This window comes from Pteropus medius, unplaced genomic scaffold, assembly GCF_902729225.1.
Source record: "Pteropus medius unplaced genomic scaffold, Ma_sr-lr_union100, whole genome shotgun sequence".
NCBI lineage: Eukaryota > Metazoa > Chordata > Mammalia > Chiroptera > Pteropodidae > Pteropus > Pteropus medius.
Genome location: NW_024344378.1, coordinates 11,731,566 through 11,745,510, shown reverse-complemented (window position 1 = coordinate 11,745,510; position 13,945 = coordinate 11,731,566). Strand labels below are relative to the sequence as shown.

General features: G+C 43.0%; 1 protein-coding gene across 10 annotated transcripts in view; it reads left to right on the top strand.

The window, feature by feature from the left end:
* The window catches only part of VTI1A (vesicle transport through interaction with t-SNAREs 1A), a 348,076-nt gene that overhangs the window by 265,110 nt on the left and 69,021 nt on the right, over positions 1–13,945 (top strand). For 3 of the 10 annotated variants that reach the window (XM_039871206.1, XM_039871208.1, XM_039871207.1), the window contains one exon: positions 2,456–6,324. The exons of the other annotated variants lie outside the window; for them this stretch is intronic. In XM_039871206.1, coding sequence (XP_039727140.1) covers positions 2,456–2,714 — 259 coding nt within the window. In that variant the 3' untranslated portion in view covers positions 2,715–6,324. Of the gene's footprint in view, positions 1–2,455; positions 6,325–13,945 lie in introns of those variants that run through there. 10 annotated transcript variants of the gene reach the window in all.

Sequence of the window (13,945 nt, the reverse complement as noted above, 5' to 3'; positions counted from 1 at the left end):
CGAAGGGAAAAGGCGCTTTTCCTTTGCTGGTTTGAATTTCTCGTATCCCAAACATTTGAACCATAAGAAATTGGTGATAACTCAATTATTTTCAAACTTCAAAAGTGACAGTTTTATACGGTTAGCCTCGTAGCAGAGAGATCGATGTCTGTTGCACGTTACCAGAGGAAGCTAAAATCAAGCTCACATCTTCTCTGGTCTAGAACATCAGCTTGGACTCAGAGTTGGCTTCCCTACCTCGATTCTCTGCCCCTTCCAATTCAACCTCTACTCTCTTGTCAAAAGCCTGTATTTATGGGGTTAAAATCTCACTACGGGCTACATTGCAGAGGCTGCCACTTTACATAATTCATCTCATTTTATCCTCACAGGAAACTGAGATATCCAAGGGCAGATCCAGGTTTCTGGGATCTGAAGCTCGTATGGTTTAAGTAACCTCTCAGTAACCTCGATGACGGGAGGTTAAATTCAAAATTAGTTACGAAAGTTAATGTTTGTTTAGGTCAAGAAAAGAAAGTACAACAAAAATTTTAAATCGGGCCAATACTACCTACGCCACAGAGTCCAGAAAAATCACATCATTATACTAATCGACAGCTTGATACGTAGTTATAATACTCTTTTCTCTATATATTTTGGTCATTTCTTCATACGGCAATTATTTCGTGGTATTTTCTATGGGGAGAATAGAAAGATATTTCAATCTTTTCTCTAACATGGCTGAGCAAAGCTTGTTTTTTTTTATTATTGAAAGTATTTTTTAAACTTCTTTTTGCTTTATAGTTCAGTATTAGTCGTGTCATATAAATTTTTAAGACGGTTGTCAAAGGAAAATATTTCTCACTTTTTTCTAGGTATGTACTGTAGGATTTGGAATTACTTTTTTCTGCAGACCAGCTTGTGGCTCTCCATACACTTATTTTCTCTTCCCCCCACATAGGTTCAATGCCAGGTGCTCTAAGACATGTTCATATGACCTCTGACCCTGCCCCTTCAAGTCCCGACACCAGATGTGCCGCCCAGCCCAGGACAGCTAGCAATAATTTAACTGAACACAGAAATGACTGAAACATATAAACATATCCCACTACATCCAAAGTAAATCATCCCTAACTCAGCTTTCTCTTAGCTGGATCCCAGAATTGTCCACGGTCCCTCCAGTGCTACCCAACACAAGGAGAAGTCGGAGTCGAGAGAAAACAGTGGTCCTAACGGGTTACCATTGATTTTTCCTATTTTCACAAATTGTACAAGATACTCGATGAAGTGAACATATTTCTAGGGACTTCCTCAGAGCCTTGGAAGGAACCCAGACAAATGACAGACTGACCCCGAAGGCTATTAAGGGAGCTGAGAAGCTGCATTCACTTTGTAGAAACTTGCTCGACGTCATTCGGGTAGCAAGTGACAGAGCTAGGATGTGAACCCAGTCTTTAGAGGCCCGGCTCTTATCTATGAAATTATGTTAACTCACATCTGATTTTACAAAAACTTTCCCTTCCCTATCCTAGCTTAGCACCAAACATCTAGCCATTGGTCAACACTTCCTACACACAGAAAAATGGGCATCCACATCTGGAAACAGATGAGTCGCGTTTCTGAGTACCCTTCAGCCAACTTCCTTTAAGACTCTAGAATTTAACTTCCGTTTGAAACAAAGATTATCACGGTATAGAATTTCAGATAACTGTGCGTGAAATAGAACTCACTGCCTCTACTCCATCCATGTTCTAAAAATCATGTTGCTCCTCATCCGGCTGGGGATATTTCTCAGTCCAGGTTAATAAATATAGTGTCATCTTCTTCCATTTATCCTGGTGTCCCTAAGAGCCATAGCTGGGAAACGATGGGACAGTCCTAATTAGAAGAGGACAGCCAGCGGGGGCCCTGCTCTCAATGCCCCGGCACCTGCAGAAGAAAGGCTTTCTCTGATAAACCTTCCCACGTCTGCAGCCGCGGTTGTGCCCATGGGCGGAACTCTCTCTCACAGAACAAGTGTGTTTGCCAAACCAGGGGTGAAGTATCTTGCAAGTCCACTTGTTCCAGAAGAAAGACAGGATAAGGGAAGTGGCAGGAGCAGTGATAGGGAAGGAGTTTTTCACACGAACAAGTGTGAACTGATAAGCCTAACCTGCAAGGCCCATGTTGAGGGTCCTAAGTACACCTCTCAGGCCAAAATTAGCTGAGCAAATTTGATTTGGCTTTCCGTTTTATAATGGAAAAAAAAATTCCTGGGGAGAAAGACAACTCGGCATGTATTGCTGTCATGAATAACAGATTCGACTGCTTATCTGCCAATTTTCCTACTAAATAAGTCAATGGAATAATCTTTCTAATATCCCTGAAACGTGAGGTGACATGATAAAAAAATATATATATAGTAATAATACCATTTTATTACTAGCTATGCTCCAGTCCCGGAGCTGAGTTTATTTACATCGCTTGTTTCATTCAGGCCGCACAAGAACCATCTGAGGCTGTTTCAATTCACAGATGAAGAACATGAGACTCAGGGAAATTCAGCCATTTACCCAGCCCAGATTCGAACCAAGGCAGCCAGACTTGGGAGCCTGCACACTCACCAGCTCTGTTACACACGGAAAGGTCCAACTCATCCTCTCCCTGTCTCCCTGCTCAGGACTCATGCTGCCTCTCTGAACAGTTCCCACAACAGGGGGAGTGCTTTGAGAAACTCTCTGAATGTTATTCTCTAGTATGTGTAAAGCAAACAAGGGCTATTTTTATCATCTACCACAAATACCCTTAATAGCTAATTTTTTAGGGTACCTAGAAGAGAATATTGGTAAGGGGGGAAAATAAATATTTATTGAGCCCTGAAAGCCTTGGTATATGCTTGACTCTTCTCCACCTCTGCTTGAAGGCCCGGGCTGTGTAAAATGAAACCTCAGTAACGGTCAAGGAGAGTGTGGCTGCATCCTTCTGGCAAACTCAGGTTACTATAAGTAGCTGAGGTCAAGGTGCTATACCTCCTTGAGGGCTAAAACCCATTTATACATTAAAAACACCAGAAAGTTTTTGAAAAGTTCTCGGGAGGGGCAGCCATATTCACATGGCCCAGGTATAGGCCACGGTGGCAGTCCAGTGCCCAGACCAAGAGTTCCAGTCATGGTGACACCAGCACTAAGATTCCTGCTAAGCCACTCCTACTATAGGCTGATGACATGCCTGCCAAAGGGCAGCATTACCCAAGCCGACAGGAACCTTCCATTAACACACCCTAAATACTTCATGTCAGGTTAGTCATCCTGGGATCCCATTTGGGGTTGCATTTCAGGAGTGTACTGAAAAGAATGACTACCAGGAGAGGCTGCGCCCTTTTTTCTCAGACACTTAGATTCTCAGTGTATAGCAATAAAAGAGCTATTTAAATAAACGCTCTATTTTATTCCTACAGTTGGTGACTCATCTACACTAATATGTGTTATCATCCTAGCTAAGCCAATCAAGTTTTCTCCAGACTTATATCCCTCAGCAGAGATGCAGGGAGATTGCCCAGCAAATTCTTTATTGCTTGTTCCGAAAGCAGAGTGTCCTAGACGACTATGCACACGGACTAGTATTTCACAAAAGTGACACTTGTTGCTCTTTTTCCCTTTGAGGTACCTTGTCGAACTAAATATACTTGGAAAGAGTTGGGGAAAATCAAACCGTTATTCACATCCATCCATCTTTGCCAATAGAATCTTTTTTTAGGAAATGCTTTTATTTTATATGCTTTAGATATATTCTTATCAAAATCTTGGAGCAACAGATTTAGCTCATTCAGATTATGGAAACATTCAGTGTAAAATCCAATTAGCAAAACTGGTCTTCACTGGCAAACCAAACAACCAGAATAGACTCATTTTCTGATAGAACAAGTGCGACTTCATTTTCTCAATTTGAATAACTGTGTTAGTACGTGTCCCTAAGACAACTGTATCACTTCTAAATTCTAATTCTACTTCTAAGTGGAAAGCTAGTAGGGAGGGCTTTCGTAGATGTGCAGAGCATAGAACTTCAAACTCTCTGTGAATTTGTCGTGTGCGGGGCATAAGGTGCTGCCGTCATCTGTACATCTTACCGACACTCTCTTTGCTTTGTCCTCACAAGACTCAAGAAAGCTGCATGCTTTAAAAATAAGAGGAGATGGAACAGATTGATAGCCATTACATTTTCAATGGGCAAAAAATTGTCAAAGCACGCACTAGTCCACTCAACGATATATCTGAATTCAGACAATCCCCACATAAGCTGAACATCGGGTTTCACGACAGAAATACATGTAAAACAGGGAGAAACTCACAGCTCTTGCTTGGCGCTGTGCGTCTTGATCGAAGGAGTCGCCGCTTACAGCAATAGCTCATATTGTCTCTTAATTTGTCACTGGAGTTTTTTACATCCCAGGGCAAAGCAACTTAGGAATTGAGAGAAAGTAATCGAGGGAAGACAGTTGTAAAGAAGTGCTGGCCTGAATCTTGTATCACAGGCATATTGTCAGAAGTGGTGTTAGCAACTAATGTATATAGAAGTTAGGGATCTAGAAATTGCTTCTCTTAAAGTTAGTTATATTCCTATTTGAAGACTAAGAAAATTCCCTACAGATATTGACAAAAGGACATGTACCATGATGTTCCTTGCAACATTAAAATAACAGGAATTTAAAAACATAAATGTCATCAATAAAATAGAATGCATACAACAGCGAAATGAATCACACGGACACGTACATGTATATGCATCTTGGAGATATTACGTCGCCTCCTCACAAGATAATTTTCAAAGTTCTACATATAGAGTATTATGTTAAAAATAGTGCACATGTTTATAGATGCATAGTATGTAGCAAAATTATAGAAACATGAGCAGAAGCATACCTACCAGGGAAGGAGTATTAACTGTATTTGTAGCATATTATCTTTTCAAAAGAGCAGCTCAGCCTTCCATGCTATTAAATTGATTGTTGTATTTCAAAAGGAAACAAAGAGTCTGATTTTTAAATGTGTCCTGTGCAGCATTCCAACGGGAGAAAGGGCTTTAGAGTTTCGACTTAGGCTTTCATGGGAGAATAAATGAAATGACCTTTCACCCAGGACACTCCAGCAGCCCCAACTACAGGTTTAAGAGAATTTCCGTCTTGGAAGGGGCCGAGTCTGGTTAGACTGCTTATCCCAAAGTCATCCTTGATTTTTGTTTTTAATGAAATTTGACAAATAAAGTATGTGCATGAAGGCTCCTGTAGAACGGCCTTAATTTGTGTTTAGGAATGCATAATTTTATCAAGGTCTCTGTAATTAGATATTGTGCAATAGAATAAAAAGCAAATATTGCTTGTTCCATGGCAACAGCGGCCTTTCGTACCTCACTATCTTCGAGATAAGGAGGGTTTCCATAGACACACGTATCACATGGGATTAAATAGCCATTTGAGAAGAAAATGGAAGTTTCCCAACTGGTTTTCCCCTGTGATTGAGGGCGAGTGTATGAACATGTGTTTTGTTCTCTTCTTGTTCTACTGACTCCTAGATTTGGGTTGTTTCCTCTCCCCGCCCCCACTTTCATCTGTCTGAGCTGTCAGTGTGGATACTGAAGGTTTTGTAGGCCTGTAGAATAATGTCACTGCTTAAACTGATGTTTGGTGTAAAGCGCTTATGTTTTGAGGGGAGAGAAAAGAATTAAGATTGTGGTCACTTTCTGTGTAAAGATTGAAAAAAAGATTTGCTAAGAATGTGGTCTGTGTTTTGGCAGAGAGAACGCTGACATGCCAGGGCATGGATGAGAGAGCAAGCTTCTAGAAGGATGTGGCCTCACTCATCTCTGTGAGTGCAGCATCTCGAATTGCAGACACAGAGTAGGTGCTCAATAATTAACTCCCTGCTGGTTGGCTAATCATACAGAAAGAAGATAGCAATGATCAATAGTTACTAAGAAAAGACCCCACGAGGTGCACCGTCGCTTTCAGACCAGAGGTCAGATGCCTGTGGATGCAGGTGGGTCCCATAACTATGCGGGGTGAGGCTGGCAAGGCATCACACAACAGGGGCGAACCACGGCGTGCATGGCCTGTCTGGAAGCATTCGATCCAGGCTTCGTTCAAATACCAAGTAAGCTAATTTGTATTTCTGCCTAAGCTATGAGGAAAGCTAGTTTCAGTACTGTGCTGTTTCAGTGAGAGATGGCCAAATCCCAAACAGGTTAAGGACCATTTCTACCAAGAGCTAGTTTTACGCAGGTAACTAACTATGCAGGGGCATAGCTCTTTACTAAGCAGTAAGACTTTGAACCAAGCCAGCTCTGTGCAGGGCCCAGCCGGGAAGCACCAGGCTCTCTGTAGTTATCTGGTTGAAGTCCATTTGTAATGTTTACCAAGAGCAGCCTAGAAATGGAAAAGAATGCCTAGCAAAGCAGGCTGCACTTTAACAGGAAGGGTACATAGAAGGCAAGAGTAACCCATGGGTTTGTGGTCTGCTAACATGCACGTGACTTTCACATCATCTCTTTAAACTCCAACTGGTTGACCGCTGCCTTTCTGTCTAACCTGCCGCCTCCCTGGGGTGATTTCCTAGAGTCTGATTAACTACACCACCAGGAGAAAGCCTGATTGGTTGTATGTAAACATTTTTAATACAGATCCTCTTAGCTCCCTGTTGGAACACTTAGACTGAATTCTGGTAACGATTTCTTTTATCTCATTTATTTCATTAATTGCACTTAATAGTATGATTAGAATTGTTAGGGCAAAGCCTTTTGTGACTTAATTAGCATTGCGTGATTTTATATGTGGCAGTGAAGTGTGTACCTTGAAAGATTATGAAAGATGTTTAAAGTGGTGAAGAGATATTGATACGGAGTGAGGCAGGTAGAGGAACACATTCTCTTCCGAATAGCTCAAGAGGCAGAGAGGTTGTCTTATCTTCATATGATCCAGAGAGATAGGGAGGAGCAACTATAAAACAAACTATTCAGACCCTGATAGGCATCATGGGAGAACATTAAGACATCATGTGAAATATTGTTCGTGTCTTCTAAAATTTATAGTCTCGTTGGGGGTAATTATAGTCACCTCTGTAAATAAGATCAGTAAAAGAACTAAAATTGTCCATCTCTCCATTAAAACTAGAATGAGAGTCCGGGACTCCCAAGTGACAAGCTAGTGATAACTGTTTCAGAGTGGTGCCAAAAGCAGTCTGCAAGAAAAGATGCATTTAATACCACGTACCTGCAAAGTTAGGAGTTGATCTCTAACTACACATTGGCTCTACAGTCACTTGAAGGTATCTAACCCTTGCAGGAGGTGGCAGCCCATGCTTCCTTTGCTCGGCAGTGAGTCTTCATGACAGTAGAGTAGGCGGAGGTTGGGCAGCATTCTCTAAGGGCTATGATTTACCCAGCCTTATCCAGTCAGGTACCAGATACATCTCACAACTGAAGAGTTCTTTTAACTCAGAATTCAGAGAGAAGGCAGGTCTCTCTTCTCAGGTTGAGAAGACCAAAGTCATAGTGTAGACGTGACTCTATGCATAGGTCACATAAAGGACTGGAAACTGGAAACAGGTACAGAGAAACCATAATACGCAATCATGAGGAGTTCACGGGTGTTAATGAGCTGTGGTGAAACCCCGGCTCAGGAGCTGTCCAGACGGAGCCCAGTCTGGCCCCTGCCAGAGCCTCCTCCTCCCTTGTCACGCTGGCTCCATTTTGTCCTCTGATCCTCCCCCGCGTCCCTTCCCGCTTCTTGCTGTTGAATGACACCATTGACTCCTCCGAAGCGGAGTTGCGGTCCTGATTACGAGGGTCTCCAAGCCTTCCAGCTGCAGTGCTTGCAGATGTCGTCCTACCACTTTCTGACCTTTGAGGAATCTTGGAAAATGCTGAAGGTGTGAGTCTCCCTCAGTGGGGCTCTTCTTTGGGAAAATCCCCGCTAATAATGTATTTCTTCCCCTGCTACGGCAGCCAGAGTTCTCTACGGCCCTCTTGCTTTAGGTGGGCGAAGGACAGCTTTCGGATTAAATGTTTCCTCCACTTTCTACACCATGAGTTGTTTTCTGTGTCAGTCTCTCCGACCCCAACATCAGTGTATTGGGGAGAAAGAACTCTGGTGCCTGGTTATTTTTCTGCTGTTTATCTCCTTAAATTCCATTTCATGGGGGTTGTGGTGGTTTGGCAGTCTCCTCTTTGGGTAGTTACAGTGCAGGCTTGTCTTGGGTCCTTTATTGCACTTACATGGACTTTTTTTCCCCCACTTTTTTTTTTTTTTATGTGTGTGTGTGTAATACAGGCCTCTAGTTTGCAGACTCTGAAACCATATTTTATAAATCAATAAGTTAGACACACGGCCTGGAAAAGGATTTCCCCCCCTCCGCCTCCTGATTTGTATATGTATTTTACAAAACGTTTCTTATAAATTAAATCACATGTAGTCATCCATTGGAAAACTCACCTTTTAAAAAGATGAGATTACATGGACAGTGCCCTAAGAAGATGGCAAAAGCGGACCTTCCACCTGTGACATACACAGAGTGAACTGTATGGCCGACCGCCTTTTAGGCTTACACCTTATTTTTGCAAAAAGAATTCCTTCGCAGAGTTTATATACATGAGAGAAATAACCAAGAAGCTTCACTCTTTTGAATATAATAATACAACCCCTAATCCCGTAACCAGAAAGAACAAACATCCCCAAGCCACTTCTCTCAGCTTTGGAAGCGAAATGCGTTGGACTTTTTTCTTTTTTTTTGTTCAGAATTATTGTTCTCCGGATGGTAGACAGTATTCAAATCCTAGAAAGAGTTTATTCTGCTCAAAAAAGTGAGCATTTTCCCTCCAGAGTAATTGTTTGCTGTTGAGATCAAACCTATGATTACTATCATCTAATAGTTTTATAGCATGTCATGCACTATTTGTAAGGAATTTTTTCCATCATCTTTTCCGTTAGTCATTCAGAAATATAATTCGGTGATGAAAATTAGCTATTTTCCCTTGGTATGGGAAAAGAGACTATGCAAGGGCAAAAATATACTTCCCCCCTCCCCAGATTTATGTTCTGCCTACCCATGAACAGAGTAAGATTATTCTCTGCAAATATATTATATGAAAAGAATTTGGTATTTCATTCTCTTATGGATGGGAAAGCCTCGATTTCAGCCTTTATCCATGACTTCATGGAGATTATAAAAGAGAGAGAAAATCCTCCCAGGAAGAAACCCTTTAGGTCAGAGTGAATCAAAGCATCAGAGAATTTCCATGTGTCCTTTCCAGGGTCAAATCTAAAACTGTAACACGAAGAATTCCTGCGCACAGCACAGGTAGGAATCTAGCAGCCAGGCAGAGAGACCGCACAAACATCTTCCTGCGATTTGATGTAGCCCTGTTATTAATAAATATGCAAGCTAGGCCTCCAGAGAAAATAGGACTGGCACTCGATTTGGGGCACTGCACTTCTGCATAGACAAAGAAAACTTCGGAAAAAAGTTGAACCAAATGCAAGAATACAGACATTTTTTAGGAGGGGACAACCAAAGGGGAAGGGACTGTTTACGTCTCAGGAAGTTATGAAATCTCAAATGTAAAACACAGCCATATTTTTGTTATTACTCGATTTAACACTCCAGGGATGTAGCCCAAGCCAGCTGTGACACTCAAGCTGCCCTGCTCATTAAAATTCTCCCCTTCTGATTCAGACCCCCCTCCTCCCATTACTGGATGTTGCCTGGCCGAAAGTCCACTCCATGTAATTCAGGAATGTGCCTGGTCGGTGCTCCCAAGAAGTTCCTTTTTAAAAGCACACTTCATACCCACAGAAGTTAAGGTTCATTGTAGAAATTTTGGAAAATACTGAAAAGCACAAAGAAAAAATACATGCACAATAATTCTATCACCTGTACATAGTGCCACCGTTAAGACGTTAGTGATTCCAAACTGTTATTATTTTTAAGCATTCAAACTAATCTTGACGGTACCAGGAAGAGAGGCATCCAGACCCTGTCCTTGAGGGCAAAGGTCATGTCTTCTCTGTCTCGGTGCCCTGGCAGCTGGCCCACCACCCAGCACATAGGGGACACACTGCGTGTGCGGCAGCCACACCACCTGGGTTTGGGGAGGAAGAGGAGGGCGACACTCTAGAATAGTTCTAGAAGAGGAAATATGTCACTGCTTTTTCTCAAATAGCAACTATAAAACATATTTCTCAATTATGACCTTCTTCTGGAATCATCTAGAAATATCAAAAAGGTATTCTTAGGATGACTGGGGAGCTGGGGGTTGAAGAGAAGATAAGATGTTTTGTGGACTTCGTGCAGAAGATAAGTTTACTCAGAATTCTGTGGCATATCTTTATTACCCATGACAGTAAGATGCCCACTTAGAAAAGTGGACTCTCTCTAGATGAGCTGAGCCCCACACGGTTTAAGAAGGAGCCAGCATCTGCCAAGGCTGGGGCCACGCGATCCACCTTCAGTATTCGATTCAAGATGGAGCGTGCTTTCAGGGTTAGTGGAGGGGCTGGGGCGTTTAGTCCAGGCCCGATGACCCACCGGGGCCTGGACACGGACCAAATGGCCCTGCAATGGAGCAGCGCCCGTAAACAGATCACAAAACCGCCATTTGTTAATCCCAAAACAGTTTTCTGTCACTTAATTAGAAAATTTATCTTATTTTGCCTCCAGGCCTTGTAGCTTTATTGCATTTGCACATATTTCAAAATGTTTCAAGTACTGACCAGATAACATTAATGAATATATTAGATAGGCAAACAATTTTAAACAAAAAATAATAAACATACTTGTGTGTGTATATATTAAAAAAAAAAAAAAATGTTAATTCCGTCTGGAGCCAAACAGGTAATTTTCCCTTCAGCATTTTTTCAGTCGGCTAAGACAGGTTGGCCTAGGAGTGCAGTCAGCCTGTCTGCAGACTCTGGCTTGACTCGCATCCCGGGGTCAGATTTTTCTTCAGAAACAGACAGCGAGATGATCTGATTGGCTCGCGTCCAGAGCATGCTCACAAGGGCTTCTTTGATGAAAGGGTTCTTGGTAAGTACTGTACCAAAAGCAGCCTGCCATCCTCCTTTCAAAGATACCCATTTAGAGTAATTCCCAGAAAGAGAAAAAACAGCGAGAAAAAGAGAAAGAGAGGGAGGGTGAGAGGGAGGGAGAGAGAGCCGAATTACCGCGAGAATAATGATGCTCCCTGGCATAAAGAAGGCGGGGGAAAGTTATTACAAGTAAACTGCTGGGTGCTGAAGTAGCTGCTTGGCAATTCTGCAAGAACATAAGGAATGTGCAATTAAGCTCATTAAAACATCATCATTATGCTTATCGATCTGTTTTCCAAAAGGGGTGGGGCGGTGCAGTGCGTAAAGGCATGGGTGCTTCTGCAGATAAAGATCAGGGTTGCCTCTCTCGGCAAACAGAATCACCTCTGGAGTCCCCTGTGGCTCTTACGGTTGGCCTCGCCGGCTCAGAACCGTGCCCGAGCTCTGAGAGGGGCTTCCGGGGGGCCAGCTCCTCTCAGCTCCCTTTGGCTGTGATCTCCATCAGACAAGCAAGGTTTTATTAAGCAGCTACTATATATGCCCAATACTGGTGTTCAGGGAAATGCAAAAACACTCCATGTGATGCGAGCCCTGCCCTCGAGGAACCGCTAGCTTAGTGGGGGAGGTGAGACCTAAATCATTCATTCAGACAATGTACTGAGAGGCAGCCATGTGCGAGCGCCCCGCCAGGTGCTGTGGGTTCAAGGGTGGCACAGCCCCGCCCTCAGCCAGGGACGAACCTGTCAGGGACACAGAATTGCCGCGTGGCGGTGCTGGGAGGAGGAAGCGCGAGGCGCAGGCGGATCGCTGGGCCGGGGTGGCTGCTCCGGACACAACCCGCTCAGTTCCCACGTTCAATTTTCAGCTCCTTGAGGAAAAGCAGTGTCTCTCCTTCGCTTTCACTTTTTCTTCCTTTGCTGCTGTTTTCCTTTTTATGGCATTTTAATATAAAAAATAATGTTTCAATGAAAATTAATCATATACAGAAAAATGTAAGAAGGCAATAAAAATTACCAATAATCTCATCACCCAGAAACACCCATTCTAACATTTAGATATATTTTTTTCCAATCTCGTGTTTTTATTTCTGTGTTTTACAAAATCATACAGCGTTGCATTTTTGTTTTTACTTTTTCCACTTGACATATGTGAACCTTTTCCATATCATTAAATACTCCTCAAACCATTACATAGAATATCTATCTGCACAGTTTAATCTTCTACTGCTGGACATTTTGTTTACAGTTTTTCACCGTTAATAACTACTGTTGCTCTGAGCATCATCGTATGTAAGAATTGTCACTTATTTCATATCCCCAGTTATTTGCAAATAACATTTATGCAATAACCACCTGTAAAGTAAAGGAAGGTTACATAATACAAAGCAGAGTTTAGCTGTGGGACCCACCCTGGAGCAGAATAAATCTGGAGGACAGGGAGGAAGGCTCACAGAGGAGCTGGGTCTTGAACTGGGAAGGTCCAGTGTTTTAGAGTCTTGTATCACCACAGACAATGCGAGAACCCCCAGGTTACATTTTCTTCTGAGCATCTGTAAGGGGCACCCCTTCCTCTTCACCAGCCCAGTCCTGACAGACTCCATCACCTGCATCTACACTACGTCTCTAATTATTCAGTAATCCGCAAATTTTCTCTGATTCAGAATTACCCAGGGCTCAGGTTAAAAAAACAGATTCCTGGTCCTCACCCCAGACCTGCTAAATCAAAACCTATAGGGTGGGGTCTGGGAATCTGCATGTTAAAAAATATGCACCAAGGTAATTCCGTTACAAGGGATCTGAGACCCACTGAGGCTCAAGGAAGTGCTGGCTGCAGCTGCGATGCTGGGCTCATGGCGGTCAAGATGTGGGTTCAGACCTTGGCCCTGCCCTTCACGATGTGGCCTTGGCCAAGTCACTTTGCTTCCTGAGCCTGTTTCCTCATCTGTAAAAGGACGGTAATGACAGGAGATCTCTCCAAGTGTAGTTGTGAGGATTAAATGAAGTGTTTAAGACTAAGGTGTTTAGCCCCAGCCTGGCCGGTTTGCGATGAAGGTTTTGAGTAGTTGTTGTTATTGTTCGTATGTATCATTTCTCTTTAAAACATGAGCAGCACATCGGCCTCCTTCCTTAGCCTTTGGTCTTAGCTGAGACCCTGTTTGCAAAGTGGCCTCAGAGATCAGTGACTCTGCGAGGCTCCTGCTGTGATCCGCGCCATGCCTTCTGCTGGTCCTACTCCGCTTCCCGTGGCCTCCCAGCCACAAGAGGGGGGCTGTGGCATCTGATTGGTAGAAATGCATCTTTGGTTGGGAGCCAAGTTAAGCTAAGGTGGGAGGGAGAGATAAGCCTGAGGGAATGCTGATGTGAAGAAGTGTGACTGGAGAAACACCAGTGCCCCCCAGGACTGGAGCAGGCCAGCTTGAACTTTAATTCCTGGTTTGATCAAAGTAGTGTAAAAATGGACCCCAAAGGTCTTTAGATGGAAAACTGGGTTTTAGGTTTCACATATTAGCTGTAGTTAAAGCCAAATGTTCATTCCTCTCAAATTGTGTGGGTGGATCACTTTCCTCCCACTGTTGAAGTATCGTGTTTTTAGCTGCTAATAAACTTAATAAAATCCATTTCTGATTTCCCCTAGTGTATTAAGTTCGTTCAAAGCACGGCTGAACCAACGTGTAGTGACATTGTGTTAGAAAGTGTTTTTGTTGGAAACAGACAACGGACACAGTTCAGCTGCAAAACGCTTCTCAAAAAGGCTTCTTTTCTCCATCTCAAGCTTGCAAAGAGCCGTTTGCATTCAGGGAATCCTCCCAGTCAATCATAACACCTACACAAAGTACGAAGGAATTTTGTTTTATTGGTTCAAGAAGCAGATTCAAAGGAACTGCACGCTTTTCTGCTCCCACCTGTCCCCGCC